Source organism: Diorhabda sublineata, chromosome 4 (assembly GCF_026230105.1).
Source record: "Diorhabda sublineata isolate icDioSubl1.1 chromosome 4, icDioSubl1.1, whole genome shotgun sequence".
NCBI classification, from domain to species: domain Eukaryota; kingdom Metazoa; phylum Arthropoda; class Insecta; order Coleoptera; family Chrysomelidae; genus Diorhabda; species Diorhabda sublineata.
In genome coordinates, this window is record NC_079477.1 from 28,542,372 (window position 1) to 28,565,627 (window position 23,256).

Below are 23,256 nucleotides of genomic sequence, written 5' to 3' on the forward strand. Positions count from 1 at the left end.
CAGAAACTGGAGCTGATGAAAATTTCTAATAATATTTTTGAAATAGCAAATCATATACGAGGTCTGGCTATTAAATAACGAGACTGCACGCCTAGAGGGCGCCCTAGACGGGTGGGGTGGAGAACGAATAGTGCGTTGGATAACTAGATATCTTGTCTATGCACGTCCCAAAACACATTTCCCTCACTATTATAGTATTTGTGCAGAAGAGGTTTGAAACGAACGTGTTTTTTTCTCGTGCCGAAGACCATGTATGGCGAAAAACAACGTATCAATCTCAAATTTCTCGTTAAATTGAAAAAAACTCCCTCTGAGTGCTATAAATTGTTGCAAGAGGCCTATGGAGACAATTATCTATCACGTGTAAGCGCTTTGGTGAGGGCCGAGGGAGCACTGAAGATGACCAGCGACCAGGTCGCCCTGTGACTCTGACAACTCCGGAAGTAGTGACCAAAATCAACCAAATTGTGCATGCAGATCGTCGAATGAGCAACCGGATGATTGCCAAAGCTGTAAACGCCGATAAAGAAACGGTTAGAAAAATTTTACACGAAGAATTACACATGACAAAAGTGTGTGCGAAGTTGGTGTCAAAAAATCTGACTGCTGACCAAAAGCTCTTGTGTCAACGGGTCTGTTTAGATTTCCTTGAAAGGTTAAAAAAAGATCTGCTTTGAAAGGGATTTGAGTCGATGGAGGCGGTAAAATAAAAAGCGGCAGAGCTCCTAAAGGCGCTCACCAAGACCGACTTCCAGCACTGCTTCGATCAATGGAAAAAAACGTATGGAAAGGTGTGTGGCGAGGGGAGGGGATTAATATTGAAGGGGGGCTTTCGAATGTAGAGCCATTTTTATGATAAAACCCTTTTTCGTAACCAGTCTCGTTATTTAATAGCCAGACCTCGTATAATCAGCAACATGTATGTACCGTGAACTAAATACAAAAATAACTATAAAATGTAGAAAGGGAATGAAAAAAGCAGAAATTAATATTGACAATCTATAATAGAAGCAATAATAAAATTGGTGATATTATCGAAAGCAATAATGTTTCATTCCAGTTAATTTTTAATGTTACTCCAACACAAGGGACTATATTGAACACGTTTAGAAAAATATTAGTTGTATACATACAGTAATGCCTATTCAATGTAATTTCGATTAAGTACTAAAGATAAGCGCTCTACAATATATAGATGTTTATGTATAATGAAAAATATTAACAGTAATAAAACCAATTGATTTTGTTAAAAGAACATATTAATTATTATATCGATAAGGGTAAATTTAAATACAATTTGGGTATTATTAATTAAATAATAGTAGATAAGGGAATGTGTATTAGATACATTTTCAGTAAATTAAAAAAGTAATGCGTGATACACTTATTAAGAATTTATTCGTTGTTTTTTGGAGGCGAAAGTGATCTAGATAACTTTCGATATTATCCTGGATAATTATTATATTTATTGCTAGAAACTATAATAGTTTAATGAAGTGCAGTGGAACGTTCGAAAAGACACGTCAGATGAAAAAAGGAAAATATTTTAAAATATTTCAACTAGTTTATCGAGAAATAACAAAAAACCGATTGCACTAACATATACCATGTGATTAAATTTGAGCCGGATCCCGACTTCTTTATTGCAAATCTGCAAGTCGAATTTTCCATATATTTATTGTAAACCTCGACTGGGATGGCATTCAGTGCTTTATACTAATGACCTTTTACGGTTCCAATGACGCGTTTCCTGTACGTATTTTTGAAATTTAATGATAGAAAAGTCACAGGGAGATAAATCTGTCCAATACGTTGACTGAGCGATAATTCTAGTTAGGTGTTTGGCCAAATAATCATACTGGAATGTGACGGCCCATTATAATGGCAATAAATCAATGAATTGCCTGCCCACTAATCCAATCGTTTACGTAGATGCCTCAAAACAGAACTCTGAAACGATCTTATTGAGAACAACATCACGGTAATCGAAAACGAAGGGCATTATCTTGATTTTCTACCCACTTCGACGTGGTTTCCTTGGTTTTGGGTCAATTTTGAATCTAGATTGATGGATATTTTAGACGTCATTTCCATGTACTTACATCTCGTCATGCCAACAGTAATGATATAAACAATAACTTTTCAATGTTATCTTGGTTAAAAGATATGGATTGGCAACGACGACCTTCACTTTGTGTGCTTTGTGTGCTTTGTGTCACTCGAATCCTTTAGTTCGCGGAAACTAGACTCCTGAAAGCCGTAATTCCATTGGAAACACAAAATTTTCCAACAACTCTTTGTTTAACTTTTTTCATAGTCAATATCGCCCGACAAACTTTTCGCATATCAAACAAACAGCTGACAAACATTCACTAATTGAGATGTGGCTTAACATCAAAATAGGTTGTACCAATTCAGGAAAATAAATATTGCCTGTGCTCAGGGAAATTAAGAGAACTTTCCGAAAGCTTATAGAGTGCCTTTCATCATTATGTGTTTACAGCTGATCTGTTAATCACACTCCTTTTTAGAAAGTGGGGAATGTGGGACAGCTGTAGCTGCTAGAAATTTTCGTCTTCTATTTCATACGGTGTAGTTCGATAAATAGTAACTAGAGGTTTCGTCCTCTGTGCAAAAAAATCAGCACGCCTCATTATCTTCGAAGTCTGGCTCGTTTGGGTTTTATTGAGGCGACAGTGCCCCGATAGGACTCCTGTCGGAGATTGTTCTTACTTAGGTTGATTGATTAATTGATTTTAGTTTCTCAGGAGAGTCTTTGTCTATCTCAGCCCCACTGGGTTGCCCTAATAATTGATTTTACTCCTATCTACTTTCTTTTAAAATGCTTTTTCTATAGTTCTGTACCTTATACCACAAAAGGGTTCAGGTTCCATGAAGAGCTTGCCTGCTTCAGCGAGCTTATCATTCATTTTTTTTATATCGGTGTGCCTCGGAATCCATTGAAGGGTAACTTTATTTTTCTTGTAATTCCAGACGAGTTTGGATTTCATGATATTGGAGCTTAAAGCTCTAATGGCTGCCTGGTTACCGGACACGTTGATGATCTCCTGTTTACATTGAACTGGAGACTTGTTTCAATTTCATAGATTTTTGCTCAGGTTTTCAGAGTGTTTGGTTCTGGGCCCGGATTTTAGAATTATACAATCAGCTTTGATTCGGTGGTCATGATTTGTTGTTGTTCTATGTCTGTGCAAATATAGAAATAAATAACAAATTATGGGACGATCAGTCCCGGACAATAACGACTCAAAGCATTCGACTTCCACAACAGCAATTAATCTGAATGGGGCATAATGGAATTGATTAAAATAATTTTTAGAGCTTCACTTAAAAACAATTCAAATACATGCATGTTGATCCAATCCTCTAATGAAATAACAAACATTATATTTGTTTCTTTCATTTTAATTTTGTTGATTGACATGAGGAGAACATATTTCGAGTAGTGGTATACAAACAAAATATATATAATAGAAGAGGGCACGTATTGTTCCCTTATTCTCTATTCCCGTTTAGGAATCTCTAGAGGATTTCTGTTGAAATACATAGCGGCTTGCCTTGTTAAACTATCACCAGTACCGTAATAAGCCTATAGTAAAAGATCTTTTGCTTTAGATTATAGGTATGATTATAGTACGATTTCATATCTTTCTTCTTCTTCTACTGCCTTGCACCTACAGTGCGTTGGCGATTATCTTTTGGTCAGACATCTATTTATAGCGGCATGACACAGTTCACCGGTGTTGTTTATGTCAGTCCAGTGTTTTATATTGCGTAGCCGTGACATTTGTTTTCGGCCTACGCCTCTCTTTCCTTGTATGATCAATTGGGTATTGTATATCTTTCTCTTCTAAGAACGTGTCCCAAGTATCCAACCTTTCGTACCTTGATCAAGTTGTTCAACTCTCTCTCAGTCCCCGCTCTTCTTAGTACATCTCCGTTCCTCATTCAGTCTGTCCATGGTATACGCAACATTCTTCGAAGGGTCCACATTTCGAAGACCTCTAGTTTATTGATGGACGATATCTTTAATGTCCATGTTTCCATTCCACAGTAAAATTGACCACACATAAAATTTGATCATTCTATACCGAATAATCTAGAGAAAAGGTTTATATTTTGGTTATTATCATCGTCGTCTTTTATATAGTTTGTTGTTGTTTTAGACGTTGTTACATAATAGCAAAAGTTGTAGTTTAGGTTAGCTTGTTGAAAGCATCTTTAAATGCAATAGATTTTGGGTAAAAGAACAATTAAGGGATTGTTATATCACCGCTAAAGGTAGAGAGACACCGACATTTACTATTACTAGTATCAATTATTATTAATGCTTCTAAATGTTTTTGATTTCGGGTCTCTTCTGTTTTAATATTAGTTTTTATTAATAATGTTTGAAACTTTGATAGAAAATTGATTGTCCCCGGTGATTACAACTCCAAAAACGAGCTATGGGGAGGTAAAACCACTGATGGACGAGGTATTGAACTGCTCATAATCTTACTGTTTTGAACGACGGAAAACTACCGACTCTTGTAAGAGCTGGTAAATTGATCTCTCATTAGTCTGTGAAAACGCCTTACAAGGAAATTTACGCTGGAACGTTTTGGAGCACAATTATTTTAACCATTTCAACTCTGGAACGTAAACGCTTACTTATCTACTAAACAAAAAGTAAAGGGTGCCACAGTTGCTGAGCATTGGTGTGGATGTGAAATACTCCAGTTACAACATGTGCATAGGATTTTTAAAACTTTGTTACAAATTATTCATTCAATACACCCCAACTCAGCGTTACATCCAAATAAGGTAGATGTTAGGAAAACCACCTAAATGTGATTAATAGGGATGGCACCACATTAGAATCGGGGTAAATTTTATAATAATTCTTCCAAGTTATATTTACTACATGTACTACATTTGTAAGTCAAAAATGATATAAAATTTTTCAATTTGGCTTACTTCAATTCACCTACAATTATTACATTCATACCATACCTTTCATCTATACCAGCGCTAGTTTAGATGGTGCATAAATTGTTATGTATCGTATACAATTGGATACTTTTTCAACTTTTCTTGCAAATGAGATAATTTTCTTTATCTCTATTCTCCATACATCGAAATTCGCTATAGCAATCTTTTTGTATGGAAGTATGTTTTAGATTCATTTAATTTTATAACAAACATTTGTTAATTGATTAAAATAAGAGAGGTTAAAAAAATTCGAATTGTCCTAAATAATTGAATCTAGTATATGAGTATTTTCAATAGTTGTTTCTTTTTCATAAATATCAACAGCATGAAATAAAATATTTTTGTTATTTGTATTAATGTTAAGTTCATATTTGTATGATTCCCAATAGTTTTGGCACAAAATATTTAACCATATATTATTGTAATAAGTATATTTTTTTCTTATTTGCCATAATTGACGGCTTAGTAACTAACAAAGTTAATAACTTGAATTGAATAAAAGGGATTTAACTAATTCTACGTCGTAATTGTTCCTCATTTTAGTCTTGCCACCCTCCATCATACACCTTGCGAGATAAAAGTGCTTTATCTTGTTTTGGTGTTATTTTGATGTAGCCAATTTTGAATCGTCCTTGCATAAAGGCAGAACGCTAAGTCCGGCCAAAACATTACATCGTCTCCAACGTGATGTTGACGTACAAAATTAACTAATTTACATAGTGAGGCATTTGTTATTGTACATTCAGAGTCTTCAGATTCCCTCCTTATTCGACTCACATAAAGTGTGGATATCCCTCATGTCGAAATTACACACCAGATCAGATCTTTAGTTTTACATTATTAGGGCACTTTTCTATATTGTTCCGTATAAAAATAATCATTTCTTTTTCGATTTGTTGACGACACGATCCGTGTTAATTGGTTTAGAATATAATAAGGATACTTAAGATTTTTTCGGTATTTTTCATAATTTCTTCCTAATTCCCAAGATAAGGTACTCTGAGAAGTATGGTATTCGCGTTCTAATTTTCTTACGAAAACGCCGACTCTATTTTTTGTATTTGTTACCAATCTTTCCGCTCTTTTTCGGGTAAAATTTTTTGGTTTTCCACTTTTTTGGAGGTTTGAAGATATGGTATTTCTTCTTCACATTCGGCTAGAGCGCGATAAAACTTACGGCGTGGAATATTTTGGTTGTGAAAAATGCGAACTATTTTAAAATTTAGTGCAACTGACAAAAAGGACTTGTCTAATTAATTTCGAGAAAATAAACAATTTTTTGTTTTACAAATGCGTTTTAATATTATATTTGTAGACTGCTAAATTTTGCGACATACGTTAACAATTTGTAATTTATTTATTTATTTTTTATTTTCGAAAGGAAAGAAAGAAAAATTGTCTTCAAACATTACAACTTGTGTAATATATGTATTTGATAAAATCTTTTTAAATAAAGTTCCACTCTGTTCATTGTTAAACCAAAGCGATGCCGCTGTGGTGACATATAATGAAAAGATTTTCCACACGAATTTAGACGTTTATAATATATTTCCTCAGGGGATATTCACTGTTGATTGTTCTAAAACAGTTCGAAACGATTTTGAGCGTTCCGTAGATAATATCTGAGAGTTTTTCTTTTATAGTCGTTATTGTGTTGTTACATGGAAATGGAAAAAGCTAATTTTATGGTAGTTAATCACAGAAGTTTAAATTGAACAGAAGTTTAAATATAGAGGGCGTTTCGTTGAATTAATCAAACACCGAAATTGTCTGTAACGAAATAAATGAGATTGATATTATTGTCACCGATAAGAATAAAAACTGATAGGCTAGCACAGAAAAAACCTTTTTTTGTTGCCATAAATATAGTACGATTTGTCTTAGCCTCGATTACCTCTTCATCAGCGCAAAAGTTCTGTTCAGCGAGCATCTTCCGAGGTCTGAAAACAAGAATAAGTCGCTGGTGTCTAGACCTGGAAAATACAGTGGACGCGGAAGCAATTCAAAGCCCAATTCATGCAATTTTGCTATTTTTTTCATTGATTTGCGAGACGGTGCATTGTCTGGATGAAAAGGCACTTTCTTCTTCATACGGGGCCGTTTTATCGCGATTTCGTGCTTTAACGTCCTAATAACGTTACGTAATAGTCGCTGTTTATAGTTTTTCCCTTGTCGATTAATATTATATCATGCGAATTTCAAAATACTGATGCCATAAACCTTACAAGCAAATTATTGCGTCTTTACACGTTTTTCAATCGAATCAACTTCAAGCACTCATCAGAATAATCGATACGTTGTTGTTTTTGGTCGATTGTGAGCACCCGCAACACCTACGGTAAACAGATCTTTCTCATAACTACCCAAATATTCATTCGCAATATGTCCAGCAAATTCCTTTCATATCTCTAAGGTGTCAGCTATTTTAATCAGCTTTACTTTACAGTTATCAGATATTATTTTGTAGACTTTGGTTTTTCAAGGTGTGAGCCTTTTTGGGGAGTCCATTTTGTGTTCATCGCCCTCGGTGCTGATTCAAAATATACAGTCCAATTAGAAGTTTTTGACAGATATGGTTGAAATTATTTGGAAATAATCGGAAAAATGCGTACAAAATTGTGGGCAGAGTAAAAATAATTCCCTAAAACGCACCCTTTCATCCCTAGGACCGTTCAGTGTCTAATTATATTCGAAGTTTCTGAAAGTAGTTTTACTATAATCTAGTAAAAATTAGAATATGAAGGTATCAATATATGTAATTCTTCCTGTTTTAAAATTTGATTAAACTACATTTTCTAACAATATAAGCAATGCAAAATTGTTTCAAAAGATCATTCGAAAAAAATCAATTATATTTATTAATGCTGACAACTAATCTCGATTTTTCAATCCCTCTACTGCTGTCTTTATCAAACTCGCGCGAGTATCATCCACACGTGAAAAACGGTTCGTAGAGCGTTTCCAATAGTAATTATCAATTTAACCCTCACAATCGTTCTCCATTATATATCCATCCAGGAATGCGCGGAAACCAAAGAATTCAAACGGCCACCGTATAGCCTTTGAAATGGTGAGAACCCGCCCCCCCACCACTACGACGAACGCTTTACAGATGGGCTGTAATATTTGAATTATGGCTATAAAGTTCTGACATATCATCAAGATGTCTGTCAGTATGATAGCAACTTTAGATTGTGGCGCGATCTCGAAAAATTTATTCAACTAAAAAGTTTTTTCTTTGGTGAAATAAATTACAATAAATGGATTTTAACGTTTTTTGTTGAATATGTAAGTGATTTTAATATTTGTGTTTTTTCATATACTTTCCATAATATTATAAACAATCAATTTTCTTTGGTTTATTTATACGAGGATGGAACTATAAAGTTCTTCCAATTCATAATATTGAGCAATCTAGAGTCATTTTGTTAAACATTCCTTAAAATCTAAATATAATTGCTTCTGATTCCTGTTATGATACAAATTTATTTGTTTAGTAATTTTTTGGGTGTCGCAAATCTCATAATATTAAATATATATTGAATTTATTCATTTTTATTAATGATTCAATGGTTTACAAGAAATGCTTCATTGTTCTTATGTATCAATAGATTATGTCTTGTCATTAAGAATGTTCTATTCAGTAAACGTTCCATTAAAACCTGTTATTGTTATTTAATTATATTTCATTTTTATTTTACCATATATTTATCATTTGCTTTATTGCCACTTATTTTCATATTATTTCACTTTAATAGTTTCAACAATTATTATTTTTAAACTGTTTACAGTCTTTTAATTTTATTGTCTTGTTTACCTACCGCCTTTTTTTTGAGTTTTCAAACTTAATTTCAAAAATATTTGCTTCAAAACGTACTGAGAACGGTGTAAATTTCATAGTATATTATAAAAGCCAATATATGGCTTTATATTTATAAAGAAAATATATTTATTTGGCTGTGATATTTATAAACTTAAGACATAATCAACCCCATTAAACACATCCAGAATTAGATTTGAAAATAATTAGCCAAAGAAAGATAGTAACTAGTTCAAAGTACTACCCTGTTGTTTTTTATTTTACTATTTGCAATTTTTAGATATTATTATTGGTTTATTTCACAAAATAATACAACATTTATTATTTGAATAAATGTTTAATGACAACGTTTTTATATGTTTCATATATTATAAATTAATAACAGTCGTTTTAATGTAAAAAAGTATATTACTAAAATCAATCTTCGCTGCATATCCACCTATTTGTTTTTGCATGAGGAATTGTTGTGGCATTTTGAATTGCATTGAACTTTATGTTTGACGCAGTTAGGTTAGGTTTGGTTTGGTTAGGTTAGGTTTGGTTTGGTTAGGTTAGGTTTGGTTAGGTTAGGTTAGGTTTGGTTAGGTTAGGTTAGGTTAGGTTTGGTTAGGTTAGGTTTGGTTAGGTTAGGTTTGGTTAGGTTAGGTTAGGTTAGGTTTAGTTAGGTTAGGTTTGGTTAGGTTAGGTTAGGTTAGGTTTGGTTAGGTTTGGTTAGGTTTGGTTAGGTTAGGTTTAGTTAGGTTAGGTTAGGTTTGGTTAGGTTAGGTTTGGTTAGGTTTGGTTAGGTTTGGTTAGGTTTGGTTAGGTTAGGTTTGGTTAGGTTAGGTTTGGTTAGGTTAGGTTAGGTTTGGTTAGGTTTGGTTAGGTTAGGTTAGGTTAGGTTAGGTTAGGTTAGGTTAGGTTTGGTTAGGTTTGGTTAGGTTTGGTTAGGTTAGGTTTAGTTAGGTTAGGTTTAGTTAGGTTAGGTTTAGTTAGGTTAGGTTTGGTTAGGTTAGGTTTGGTTAGGTTAGGTTAGGTTATATATACTATTGACTATATGGATATAAAACATACATAAAAACGTTGCCATTAAACATTTATTCAACTAGTGAATGTTGTATTATTTTGTTACGATATGATTATTAATAAGCAGCATTATATTACGTGAGTTGACGTCTTCTAAATTCAAAATAATTTCATTCCGGTTCTGGCTATATCAGAACAGCCACAAGGAGCACAGAACGCGTTGTGGCTGTTTTAAACGGACACTGACCGTTTTCGGCCTTTGAGCCTAACATAAACGTCAAGAAAAAGGATCTAAGTCTGTTTCGCAAGGATACGTTGTGACGAATATGAAGCAATGTTAAGGGTATTCACACTTAACCCACAACTCATTCAACTTAGAAGATCCATAGATGAATCAAAATCTATGACAATTTTGAGGAAACCATATCTATTCTAAGAAGCCCCCAGTTTCCGCGGAACCTAATCCGTAAATCCCTGCTTCAAATTATATTTTCTATGTTAATGTTTTAACTTCCGTTATATTCATTGAAATGTACTTCTTTCTCGTGACTTCATATTGTTAACAATCAATTGATAAATGTTTAAGATCAAGATTTATATCTTCGTAACCCAATAAATTGCTGTGAACCAGTCATAAGCTCGATATTCTTTCTTATGATAATATGATCGATTTGATATTGATTGAAGCCAAAGATTTGATTACTTTCAAATTGTTTTGTGACTTGCACTTTATCCATTTGTGATGTGATGTTACAAATTAGTACTGGCATATAATATACAATCTGATGATTTGGAAGCGTCAGTAAATATCATATAATCTTTTTAGTAGTTTTCATACGAGATTATTTCTATAATCTTGGTATGAAAATGGCAAAACATCTTAAAGGACTAACGTCAAAACGATCCTGCACCACTACGCACGATTATCAATTCCCTTGTTTTTCGATTCTTTCACAATAATTCAAAACAATTTGAATGGTTTTAGAAGAATCAGATAAGAATGTTCCAATTTCCTTTGCATAATCAAAATACGAAAAGAATACGCATCATTGGATAAAAAAGGAAGCACTCGTTGACGTCCTAGTAAATTTTTTACCTCTACTCGTTTGCTTGGGAGAATATGGGGAATAGTAGTAGGTCTAACTGTAATTTGATATTAGTAATGTGCATAGACAACAACTTAATTGTTTGCTCGAATTATCATTGAATTTATTGAAAAATTCCTCAACCATTATACTCGTAAAATTGAAGCTAGATTGAAACATGTAATTTCAAAAAAGCGTATACGAAAGTACCTAAGCTAATCACAATTTTGGTGTTAGTAAATTGTTAAGAGGCTTGCACACGAAAAACTTCTTACAATAAACGTCAATAACGAAAGATTAAATGATCGTAATAGATAACAGGATCACAAGATAAATAAACAACCAAAAAATACGACGATTTGACGTCTATGTCTGATTGCAATAATTTTTTTTTGTAATGCTTTATCTTGATTTTAGGTCACTTTTCTTTTTTACCTGTTATTTTAAACTGATTTTCCCTGAAAAGAGACCTAAAGTCAAGATATATCATTGCAATTATTTAGTTAGTAATGAGCAGGACTGGTCTTGATCTTGTTCTTTAGCAATTAATACTCACAAGATGAAGATAAAGTGATGAAAGGCTTACGGGAGATCAATGATTTTGTAGTATTTCGTTCCTTGATTGATGCACAGAAATAAAAGGTGATTAAGTACATAAACATCAATATCAAAAACCTCGTTCGACAAGCACACGACTAGTCGTTTATTGAATAGAATTCAGCAGGATAAATCTATACCGGGAAATATATGAACGTCATTTGAAATTTCAAATTTTGATCAAGACTATGTATGATAGCGCAAGACCCAAAACCGAGATCAAGACCACGCATGCAAGATCAAGTTTTGTTTTCATAACACGCTTTTATTAGATTCTCCTGTATGTTTGTATGGGCGATAGTATTAGGGTCGAGGATGGTGAAAACACAACAATCAAAGTTCGATTACTTAAACTTACCATATATATAAATATACCAACAAAGCAATATACTTATACGTAAAACGTAAAATTAAACCAAGTCGCGCGTGTCTAATCTCTAGAAGCAGCGTAGCTCCGATGAGATCTAAGGGTTCGAGGAGTGCTCGCATTGTTGCCACGAGAAAAAGTGAACTTCTCTTCGGTTCAAAACGTCTCGCCAGGGTTCGTGTAAGTCGGGTATAGAAAAACATAAAACAATATTAAAGATAAAGGAAGGTACAGGACTGTAGGTATGTTAGTTTTCCTAAAACAGGTACCAGGTATATCGGAGAGAAATAAGTTAATTGCATACTATGGTAACCAGATAACTGGAATTCCCGGGTTCAAATGGTTATTGTTTTATTGAGGAAGTTGTCAGAGAAACGGTTTAAGGATGAGAAATGTCGTGAATGAATGTATACCTGTATTATGTATTTTTAAATACAAGGATACATAGCGTGGTCGCCACATTTATAACTGACGTTTTGGCTTGATTTTCCCTACTTTGAGATATCATAATTAATTTCAGCTTTGCACACTTTGCATAACTAATTTATATTCACTGCTCGCGATTCGAGTTCTCGATTGTCGCCACTGTTTCACTAACTCTTCAGTCATTTTGTATTTGTACGATTAACAGTTATTCTCGAAAAAACATTTTGTAAAAACTTGTCCCACCTTTATGAAAATTTGAATATGCCACTTTGTGATATATCAGATGTTTGAATCGGCATCAGGCATATATATACTATAAACCTCCGTAATATTATTTAATGTCATATTTGGTATTATTGGTATTGATCTGTGCATCTCAATTAAAAGTATTTCACTTTGCGGGGAAAATCAAATAAATTGATAAAATGAAAAACTTATTTTTTCTTTCAGTTTAATTAATTGGAAGTATGTACTCGTTCTATCGAACTTGGTTGTCGCTGGCACCGTGCGGAGGTATCCCAACGTTCCATACAGCCATGCCTACTGCTACCCCTCTCAATTTATCAACATCAGCAAATCTACCGGGAATCCCTGATGTTTCGTTGCAAGTTGGACCGAATTTAACTCAATTTTCTGCTCATAAAGTAGTTCTGGCAACCCACAGTGGTTTTTTCAAAGCTGCTATAGCGAATCAACATGGTGAGAATTTAATTTTTAAATTATTTCATAGAGAAAATAAATAATAAATTGGGAAAAATTATTGATGAAATATATGAAACTAAGTTTTAATATATTTTTTAGAATATTCTTGGTATAAAAATCATAACAACTATCAATTATATTGTCATTGCATCTCAGAAAATAAAAGTTCACTAATTTGTGCAATGGGGTTAGGAAAGTAATTATCTTTCTTAAATTGAATTCAAACAAATAAAATTGTAACCACTAACAAAACTTTGCTAAATTTTATCCAGGTTTCAACAATACAAAATGAACAACTTCACCAAACACTTTTTTCCGATGTAAATCTGGCTTCTTAGTACTTCGTGATTATTCATTTGGAGAAAGCCAACGGTTTTAAACTCATTTTTCGTCTCCAGTGATCAAAAACTGCTCTGTATAATGGTGTGAAGCAATATATTACAGCATTAACAGTTTGTCCAGGTTTTAGCACTTCAAAATGAGCAACTTCACCAAATACTCTTTTGGGATATAAATCTGACTTCGCGGTACTTTAATATGATTCATTAAGAGAGAGCCAATGCCATTGGATTCATTTTACGTCTCCAGTGATGATAAAACGGCTCTGTATGTTGCTATGAAGCTATATGTTGCATAAGATGAAACCGTTGACTTTGTTCTCGTCCGACAAATTATGTGGAAGCCAAACATTTGCTTTTATTATTTTTCCATTCTGCTACAACTGTTCTTTGATAGTTGGTTAAGGTTAGAATTTTCCTCATGGATTTATTTCCACTTCTGCTCTTAGCATGCCGTTGTCTAATGGTCTTCCTGATCGATACGAGTCAAAGAGATAAACTTAGATAATCTTTGACATTGCAAATGGTTTTGGTCGCGAACACAAAAAGTATAAAATGCCGGATATGCTTTTTTGGTATTTGACTGTACAATTCACGCCAAATTCCAAGAAAAAGTCTAATTTCCAATTATTTAGAAGTGAACAATAATGTCTTTAACACGACCTCGAAATACACAATTAGCTGACAAATGACAATTAAATATCGACATGCGCAGAAATGTTACTCTTCTGTCCTTTTAAACAAAAAATTATAAAAAGTTATCAAATGAGCAATTTATTGAATGATATAATACACATTATAAAAATTAGGTTAACAAATTCATTAAAAAATATCCTCGATAATCGTAAACGCATATATATATAATTTGTTCAAGTTCAATATTTATATATATTTATGTATGTATAATTAGGTATTGTTCAATGGAAATTATAATATAAAAGCAATTTTGTTATTACTTTAACGATCAAGTTATTTTTGGAATGAAATAATATCGGTTTATAATAAATTCAAAGTGAAATTTTCAATTTTATTAATTGTGAAATAAACATCAATTCTTAATTGAATTTCACCACAATAGCTTCACAGTTTTGGATACTAGAAATGTAATTAAATATTACCGGTCATCCACAAGGTTCAATATTGAGCCCGTGACTATTTCAATAGTAAAGATGATGAAGATAAACTAGTCAGAAATTATTTCTAATAATATTTCAAGCTGGTAGCAAGGAAAGCAATAAAAATTATGTTTTAAAAGAGGGTGTGTTACAATATAACTCGTGACGATTTTCAATCCGTTGAGTTAAGGATGCGCCAATTCGTGACGGGGATATTTCAGGTAAACGAAAAGGTACATAATATAATTCGTGACTGATTCATTAAGAGTATTACCTTGAATTTAGTACCTAATTCACCTTTTTCAAATTAAAATAATAAATTCGTTGCTCCATTCTTCAAACAGATAACGTGGTGTGGGTATTTGTGATAAGTTAAAAATGGCATTAGTAGTAGATTTTATGCTTAATCGGCGAGGAAACAAGATGCTTGCAATTAATTATTTTAAATTTAAAAATTGGGAAATAGCAAAAGTGTCAAGGTTAGGTTAGGTGAAATACACTGTAGATTTCATTTTTGTTTTTAATTTCATAATTAAAATATCGAGCTGCATAATCTTCCGTCACGAGTTGTATAATATTCATGACAACCACGATCACGAGTTGTATTGTATTGTTAAAAATTAATATCAAACAGAATAATATGTATAACGAAAATATGGATATTAAAAAATTACTTTGGAAAATTGAAATACAATGATTCAGTCGAAAAAATTATTATTCTCCAATATTTTTTCATTTATTTCTAGGCTCTTCGCCATTGCTGGTCCCAAACGTAAACGTTGACGAATTTTCCTCTCTATTGACTTTCATGTATACAGGATATTTGGACTTGAATATAGGGAATATTTACAATATTCTTCTAGCTACGCATATTCTTCATATGCCGAGGGCATTGGAAATATGTAGATCGTTTTTATTACAATCTCAACCACCAGAGATGCGAACAAATATCATTAAACCAATACCCAGTAGAAAAGCTGCTTTACCTAGTCAAGAGATATACCCTCCTATGTATAGTGCTTTACATAAATCCGAAGATACGCCTTTCAAAGAGGTTAATTCAAAAGAACAAGTAATAGAGCAGAAGGCATCAACTTCGAAATGTGAAGATATAGTAAATGACATGGAACTTAAACCACTTTCTCCGCCGAAAAGAGCATCATCAGATAAACATAAACACAAGAAGCGTCAAGGAACTTCTAATGAAAAAGTTATTATAGATATAGCTTGTTGTGATGGACCTGTAAAGTTTCACAGGGTTATTAATAAAAATTATGGAATGATTCCGACTGGGGACAACTATGAACGAGCAGAAGTAAACCAGAACGAAGTTCTCAATAAAGTGATGAATGAAAATATAAGAGATAGTTTGGATGAAGAAGCCGAAAACCAAAATAATGAAGTTTTCACTTGCGTTTATTGTAATCACACTTTTAAATCGCAGTACTGTTATCAAAAACACGCTAGGCGACACCTTAATCCGATAAGTATAGAACCAAAAGCGATCCCGAAAGAATCTAAGAGAGAGGTAAAATTATTGGACATGAACGTTCAATATTATCCTTGTAAAACTTGTGGAAGTAAATTTCCAAGCTACTATTTCGTTCACAAACATAGAAAACTGTGTCATGCTGAAGAAATGGCAGATAATAATAATAAAAACAATGAAATGGTACCGGAAAATGTGGAAAATACCGACAGCAGTTGCAGCGCCATTGACGTTGAAGCAGTTAATTCAGAAAAATAATTGTACATATAATCAAACGAAACAGACATATCAAAATACATAAATATAAATAAATATTATTATAGTATTTATCAGTTGTTTTAATTATGATTAATTATTTAAAAAATATAAGAAATTTTTTTGCTAAAAAGTGGAAAAGGTTTTTTCTTGTAATTTATTGCGTAACTCTGGTTTACTTTTTTGACGTCAAACTTTACACTGACACTTCTACTTAGTTATTGTTCTTTGCTATGATAACGCAATATTTTGTTTATGCATGGAACTGGTCTAGACTAACTAGACTATAGTTTTGGCATTGAGTCTTAGAGAGAAACTATTAAAAAAATGTATAAATCGTACGTAGGTAAGAGAGACTACAGATTCTTCTCAGAAACTAAATGATAAAAAAAGGAAAAGGACGAAAAGTCGTAAAGTTTAAGGGCGAATCACTTACGTTCAATGTAGGAAATTGATAATTTAAACAAGGTCATTTGATTAGGTAGGAATAGTGATACAAATCACATATATAATATTGACAAAACTTATAAAGGCTAAAATAATCCACGCATTTTAGCTAAACAATATAAAAATTTATTATACAGATAAATGTTTCAAGTATGTCACGTTTTCCACTACAAGTTGTTCTCAAAGTTTTTCAAAGTCAAACATTTTGTTATGGATAATCTGCAGGAATCCCACAGGAAACCTCCTGTATCCTCTAATGTACCACACTATCGGTCAGAAGTTTTTACCCACCTCATAATACATTTATTAAATTTCAAACACTTTAACAAATTTCTCTTTCATATTGTCAAGGGATGGTCGAAATGGTATTTTAGAAACGAAAAATAACAGTGTTTGTTATTTGTTATACGAGCGCGGTTAGTGAATTAAAATTTGCAAGTAGGTACCGGATGATTTGTTCATTATTTTTCAACTGTGAATCATTTCTTAGGTATTAATGACTAGTTTAGTTCCAGTTAGCTGTGCGAAACGCTAGAACGTGATGTGATTTATAGTTTTTGGACCAAGACATCTTTTTGTGAAGGTCGTATACGTATTATTCTCGTTTTCAAAAATTCAGGGTTTCAACGTGAACCAATCGCAAGTCTTCGTCGTCTAGGCAAAAGTACCTGTACCATTTCTGCCGAATTAAAACTACCTCGACGTACTAACGTGAAAAAATATGCATCCACCAGAAGCTTTGGTGACAGAAAACGTTCGGTGTGGCTTCTAAAACCCTTGACCGCTGAAGATAAACGTATTGAGAAAAAAAATTGAGAAAAGTTGTTCTTTTTGGAAGGGTGGCAATGAAGAAATCTTTTTCAAGACGTCAAAATAAAATTAAGAGGTTGCAGTGGGCTAAAAAACAAAAATTGGAAGAGTGAAGAATGGGAGAAAGTTTTATGGAGTGATGAATGAAAGTTTGAGGTTTTCAGGTATAAGAGAAGTAGTTGTGCGCAAGTCAACGGAAGAACGGATGTTAGATCTATGTGTACAGACTGTAAAAAACGGCAGGGGCTCTGTGATGATTTGGGGATGTTTTGGAGGAATGTAGTACGTTCTGTACAACGCCTGATCGACAGAAAATTTGTCTTCCAGGATGACAACGATCTCAAGCATTCCTCGAAGCTGCACATAGAGTATTTGAAAGGATTGGAAAGGGAGAATGTACTGAAAGTAATGGTTTGCCCATCACAGTCGCCCGACATGAATATATTGTTGGATACATTTAAAATTATTGAAATTGTCAGATGTAAAACTAGTTTAAATAGAGATAAAGGTCCTATCTGTGCTTCCGTATTAACTAATTATTAATATAATAAATAATTAAATGTGAAATTGGGTCGGAAATTAATAAGTTTTATGTTAGTTGGTTATCAAAGTGCACGATATATAGTGAAATGGGAAAATAGTGAGTGCTAATAAATATTACATCCACTTTTAGAATCTAAAAACAGAAGAAATTTTTCAATAGATTGGTCCAAGATAAATTTCCATTGTGGCCTTTGTTATATTGAAGCCTATACACTACAAAATAATCCCATCAACTGAATATCCTGTTTTTAAATGAAGAAATGCAAGTAAATTTTTCAATTTAACCTTGAAGACTTATTAAACGTCACTAATAACCATGAATCTTTCAAATTGGGAGCAGTGGTGGATTCACCAGCAGGCTGAGTAGTAAAATTGAAATGCAGTACATTAAAGCTTTTCTTGCTTGAAAAGAGTACAGAGCTACTATCGATAGATATTATAATTTCAAATTTTCGTGTACGAGACGTTTTTGTACAGCAAATATCAACCAATTTTTTTTTCTAAATTACTAGTAGTTTTGAAAATAACAAAACAAGTGATGTAGTCGTAGGTAAGTTGAAGGTAACAACAGTAGATCTTGTGAGTAATCTCGCAATCGACACGTTCGTTTCATAAGTTGAAAATTGTGATTTTTTAAAATTTCAAAACATTAATCAAAGTTTTTTTTCGATGAAGAGTGGTCTGTTAAGTCAACTTGTGGTCGAATTTTATCTATATGTATACTTAATTCGCGCGAGCATGAGTTTTTAATTCTCAACAGTTGAGACGCTAGAGTCGATTGAATTCTCGAAAAATGACTAAAAAACACTAATTTTCAGCACGCTGTTATTATTCAAAGGGATCGTCCGATCCAATTATCTGCATTTACACTTTAGCTACTATCTTTTCTACTGTGAATTCTGTCTTGATCGTACCGATATCTTCTAAGAAAAAAATTTGAAGTATGAAAATATCGATTTTTAAAAGTGTTTATTTGAATAGGCGAAAGTACGCGCTTTTAAAAATCAAACAAGAATTTTTCAAAGTTACACCAAAATCTAAAAAGTGTTGGCGACAATTTTTTTTTATTTTTAGACAGATTTTATATAGAATGACTCATAAATGTTGAATAGTTTCAAAACATATCTTGAAATTTTCTTGGCTTGAAATAATTTATTAATTTGTTTTTAATAAGAAAATATTTAAAATATATTTAATGTATATGGTAACTTATTATATTGATATATACATACAGGGTGAAATCATTCAATTAAACAAATTTTTTCATTATAGAAGTGTATGTATTACCGCAGTTCGTTTCCACTAGAACAATGTTCGTAAATATGTAATAATTTCAATTAAAATAAACATCATACGTTGATTGATTAATAGATTAAACACAATTTTGTAATTATTTTACGAACAGATGATTCCGACCATCATGTATTATAAAATTATAAATGAAATAAATACAGTTGCAACATTACGAAATTAGATTAATTAAACCAGGACATAAAAAGGCATAAAGTGGATAAAAAAAAATTTTTTAGCTTCTACGAAAATATCGTTCAACATGACGAAAAAAAATTCTGGTAAAGTTTGAGCTTTTAATATAAATATTTTCCATTTAAATTAAACGGGAATTTTTCTTTTTGGAATTTTAATGTATTTCAACGAATTATTGTACAGAAAAATAGCAATAGATATTTTTGTAGGAAATTAAACGGCCTACAAAAAAAGGTCTGAAATAATTTTCCGCTTTAAAAGTTATTTGCAGTTAAAGTTTAACTTAAAATAATATCTTATGACTTTCAAAATCTTTTATAGTTTTCTACAAAAAAAATATCATATTTTTCTTGATTTTTTTCATTTTTACTTTCCAAACTTTTTGAGAAAACTTTTGTTATATAGCATGATTCGAATGAAAGCTTTGAAAACTATATTAATTAGAGGTATATCTCATACACGGATGTACATATCTGTTTCAAATCTTTTAACAGATGTACATACCTGTTTTGAATATTTTAGATGTTTCAATACTTTCTAAATCTTCATTCTCGAATTTTCCCCCTACAATGTTTTTATATCGCAGTTAGCTAGAGATATTTTATACAATAATGCCATAAAACTGGTTTGTATATAATAATATATAATAGATTGCATATTATCAAAAGATTGTTTAATAACAAATAATAAATTATACAAAATATGTACATTTTCGTAACAAAAATTATTTAGTCATCCATCGCTATTTACAAAATATACAGTATAATATTAGATACATTTTAAAAACTCACCATTCCTGTTATTTGTCTCCTCATCACTAGTTTCAATAACGGAATCTTTTTCTTTTCTTCTTTCTTTCTTCTTTTTAGTTTCACCTAAAGTACCACTGGATGTCATGTTCTGATCACTGCAACAAATTCATAAAAAAATTAGAAGCTGAGTTATTGAAGTTGAAATGAAAAAATAAAATTAATCTAGTTTGTCATTCTCAATTTTTACTTGTAGTTTTCATACAAGTTTCCCATGAAAAACATTACTATGTAGTAGATGTGATTTTGAAACACCAAAACGGGACACCAATCCGAGTTTTGGTCTGAAAAGAACTTTGTTATTCAACTTCATTTTTACCTGGCACAATGTTTTTTTAAAAACTTTTTTAATGAGTTTGAGAATCAAGCTAAAACGAAAATTGTTGAACTTACAGCTCCTTTCAAGCATCTTGACAACAAAATTTGAATCAAACTTCTAAAGCGGGACATTTGGCTGTCCCCACGGAAATCTTGGGGACGCCGGGACATGACACGATAAATCGGTATTATCTGTTAGTTATTGGGTATATTTGTGAGTAATAACCTCAAACTTAAAAATTGTTTCTCTCAATTTAACAATAATTCTATTAATAGAAAAATAAACGTTTTCAAAATCTTATAGGTTCATTTCTAAAGAAAAAATAAAAGCAATAAAAAGACAAATATTTATCAGTTCATGTACAGATGACCTTTTATGTATAAATCGAAAAGAGATTTCAGGAAATTTCAATTTCAATGAGCATCTCTCTCTTAGTCGCTGGAATATTAACCCATTAGTGACCAACTGCAACTAGAGTTGCATGACAATTCAGAATTTTGTGGGAATCAAAAAAAAATTCAGTTTTTAGAGAAACTTAAGTTGACAATATTGAAAAAATTATGTTCAAATTTTGATGCAACTGAAGTTACTGTTTTTTTAAGAAAATCTGAAAATCTTTTTCATATTTTGCTATATCTTTATTATCTACAGTCCCCCACATTCTGTACTTTTTGAAAGAAATGTGATTGATGGATCAGCTGTAAACACTGGGTCACAATGTATAGACAAAATGTCAAGGTTATATACTTTTAAATAAAATTGTAAATTATAAGAAACCTAATCAAGATAATTTATCAACAAAATAATTTAAAAAAGGTCTAAGAAATAAAAGAAAATTATATTTTTGATATATTAGGAATATAGGTAAATGATTTAACAAAAAATCCTGTAGAAATAGGAACGTTACGTGGAAATAAAGTAAATTATAAAAAAATATTTCGACAGGATATTAACATTTATTTTCTTGAGAAGTATTGGGTAAAACAGAGAGAAGGAGTGGTTCATAGGCACCTATAATACAATTTCAAAGAAACCAAAATTTTCTTTATTTTATGCACAAGCTACAAGAACAATTTGTTGGTAGTATAGTACTCATTTAAAATCAAATAGATGAAATATTATTTGTATTAAAGTAAATAGTTTACTTAACGATAAAATTTTTTTTCATATATTGAATCAACCTAAATTCTCAAAAAAAGTAGCTTCCTCCTTTATCATTCATTATTTCCAATTTGCCATTTTTATTGCCTCTGTTCCAAATCCTCACAATGTACTACATTAAATTCAATATTTTTTTGATGCACAATATTCTCATAACTCTTTTGGTAGACCTTGATTGTTTATAAAAATACCCCTGTATTGATTTTGCAAATAATTAAATCAGAACATGAAAATTCAGAAGCCAAACTCATTTTAAAAATTTCACCCTATCACAATAATCAATTTACAAAATTGGTATGGATAATTGTGCATTGATGCAGTAAGACTATATCCCAACGGGATCGGGTACATAAAGCGGTCGGAACACTCGTCTAGATTGTAATCGAAATTCTGTTTGTTAAAATTATACCGATTGAATCACAAATATCAGAACGCGAATTTAATATCTCTTATATTAAGTAAACTTCAGAGCCACCTCTTCACTTTATTACATGTCGAAATTGCGACTGATACCAATTCGTTTTTAATCAAATATACCTTTCGAAAGCAGTTAGAAAATTACAATTAGAATTCAATTTAATCTATTACTTCCTTTTTTTTATACTAGTAATTTGTTTTTAAAAAAATATTGATAATTATACAAAGAATAAAACTATTACAATGTTTCATCAAGTAAAATTAAATTATTTTATCCATAAATAAAACTCAAAGACAGTTAATAACAATTGTAAATTACTTACCTAATTGTTTCCTGAGGAGATTCGATCTCTTTCTTTACGTTAACTCCATCAGTGGAAATTTCGTGCTTGGTGCCATCAGGTAGTGTCCCTGTTACATTCGTATTACCGTTACCTAACTTCATACCCTCTTCATTACCAGAAGAATAAATTCCTTTACCCGAGGGTGCTAACTCATCCGACGCTGTCGTCGTAGGCACTGGCGTTCCGGAGAATCCGAGGAAATTCTTTGGTTTCGTCGCATCCTCTAACGACGTAATGGTAGGAGTGTTGGACGTGGACATCATTTCTTGAGCTGCCGCATTTTGATCGCCTTCAACGGAAGCCGTAACGACTACCGAAGATGCCCCGCTGGTACTACTTGAAATCACAGAAGTGCTGGTGGACGCCATCTCCGAAGAAGTGGTGGCCGTTGTGGGTGAAGTTGTGGGCATGGCGCCTGCCGTTGTAGGCGTTGTCGTCGCCATGCCCGGAGGACTCCCAACCGATGAAGTAGTGGGCGTAGTCGTCGTAGCGGCAGGAGTTGGTGTAGACGCAGTTGGTGGAGTAGCCGCCGACGCGGGTGGTTCACCATTTGGTGGTTGCAGTTGACTACCGCCTGGTTCGGTTCGAGACGAAGGTTGTACCACTGTCCTTGCTTGCTGTTCTCGTTGGAGGCGGGTAGTAACACCTGCAAAAATTTACAATTCAAATACTTTATAGAACTAAACAATATATAAAACCGTTTATATCATAGTCAAGTAATGTGCCC

At 32.4% G+C, this 23,256-nt stretch overlaps 1 protein-coding gene across 1 annotated transcript in view; it reads right to left on the reverse strand.

Moving 5' to 3' along the window:
* LOC130443297 (uncharacterized) overlaps nucleotides 1-23,256 on the reverse strand; it is a 194,369-nt gene that overhangs the window by 17,524 nt on the left and 153,589 nt on the right. Inside the window, exons 7-8 of the mRNA XM_056777865.1 lie at nucleotides 22,509-23,175; nucleotides 20,271-20,386 (exon numbers count right to left, since the gene is read on the reverse strand). Coding sequence (XP_056633843.1) covers nucleotides 20,271-20,386; nucleotides 22,509-23,175 — 783 coding nt within the window. The remainder of the gene's footprint in view (nucleotides 1-20,270; nucleotides 20,387-22,508; nucleotides 23,176-23,256) is intronic.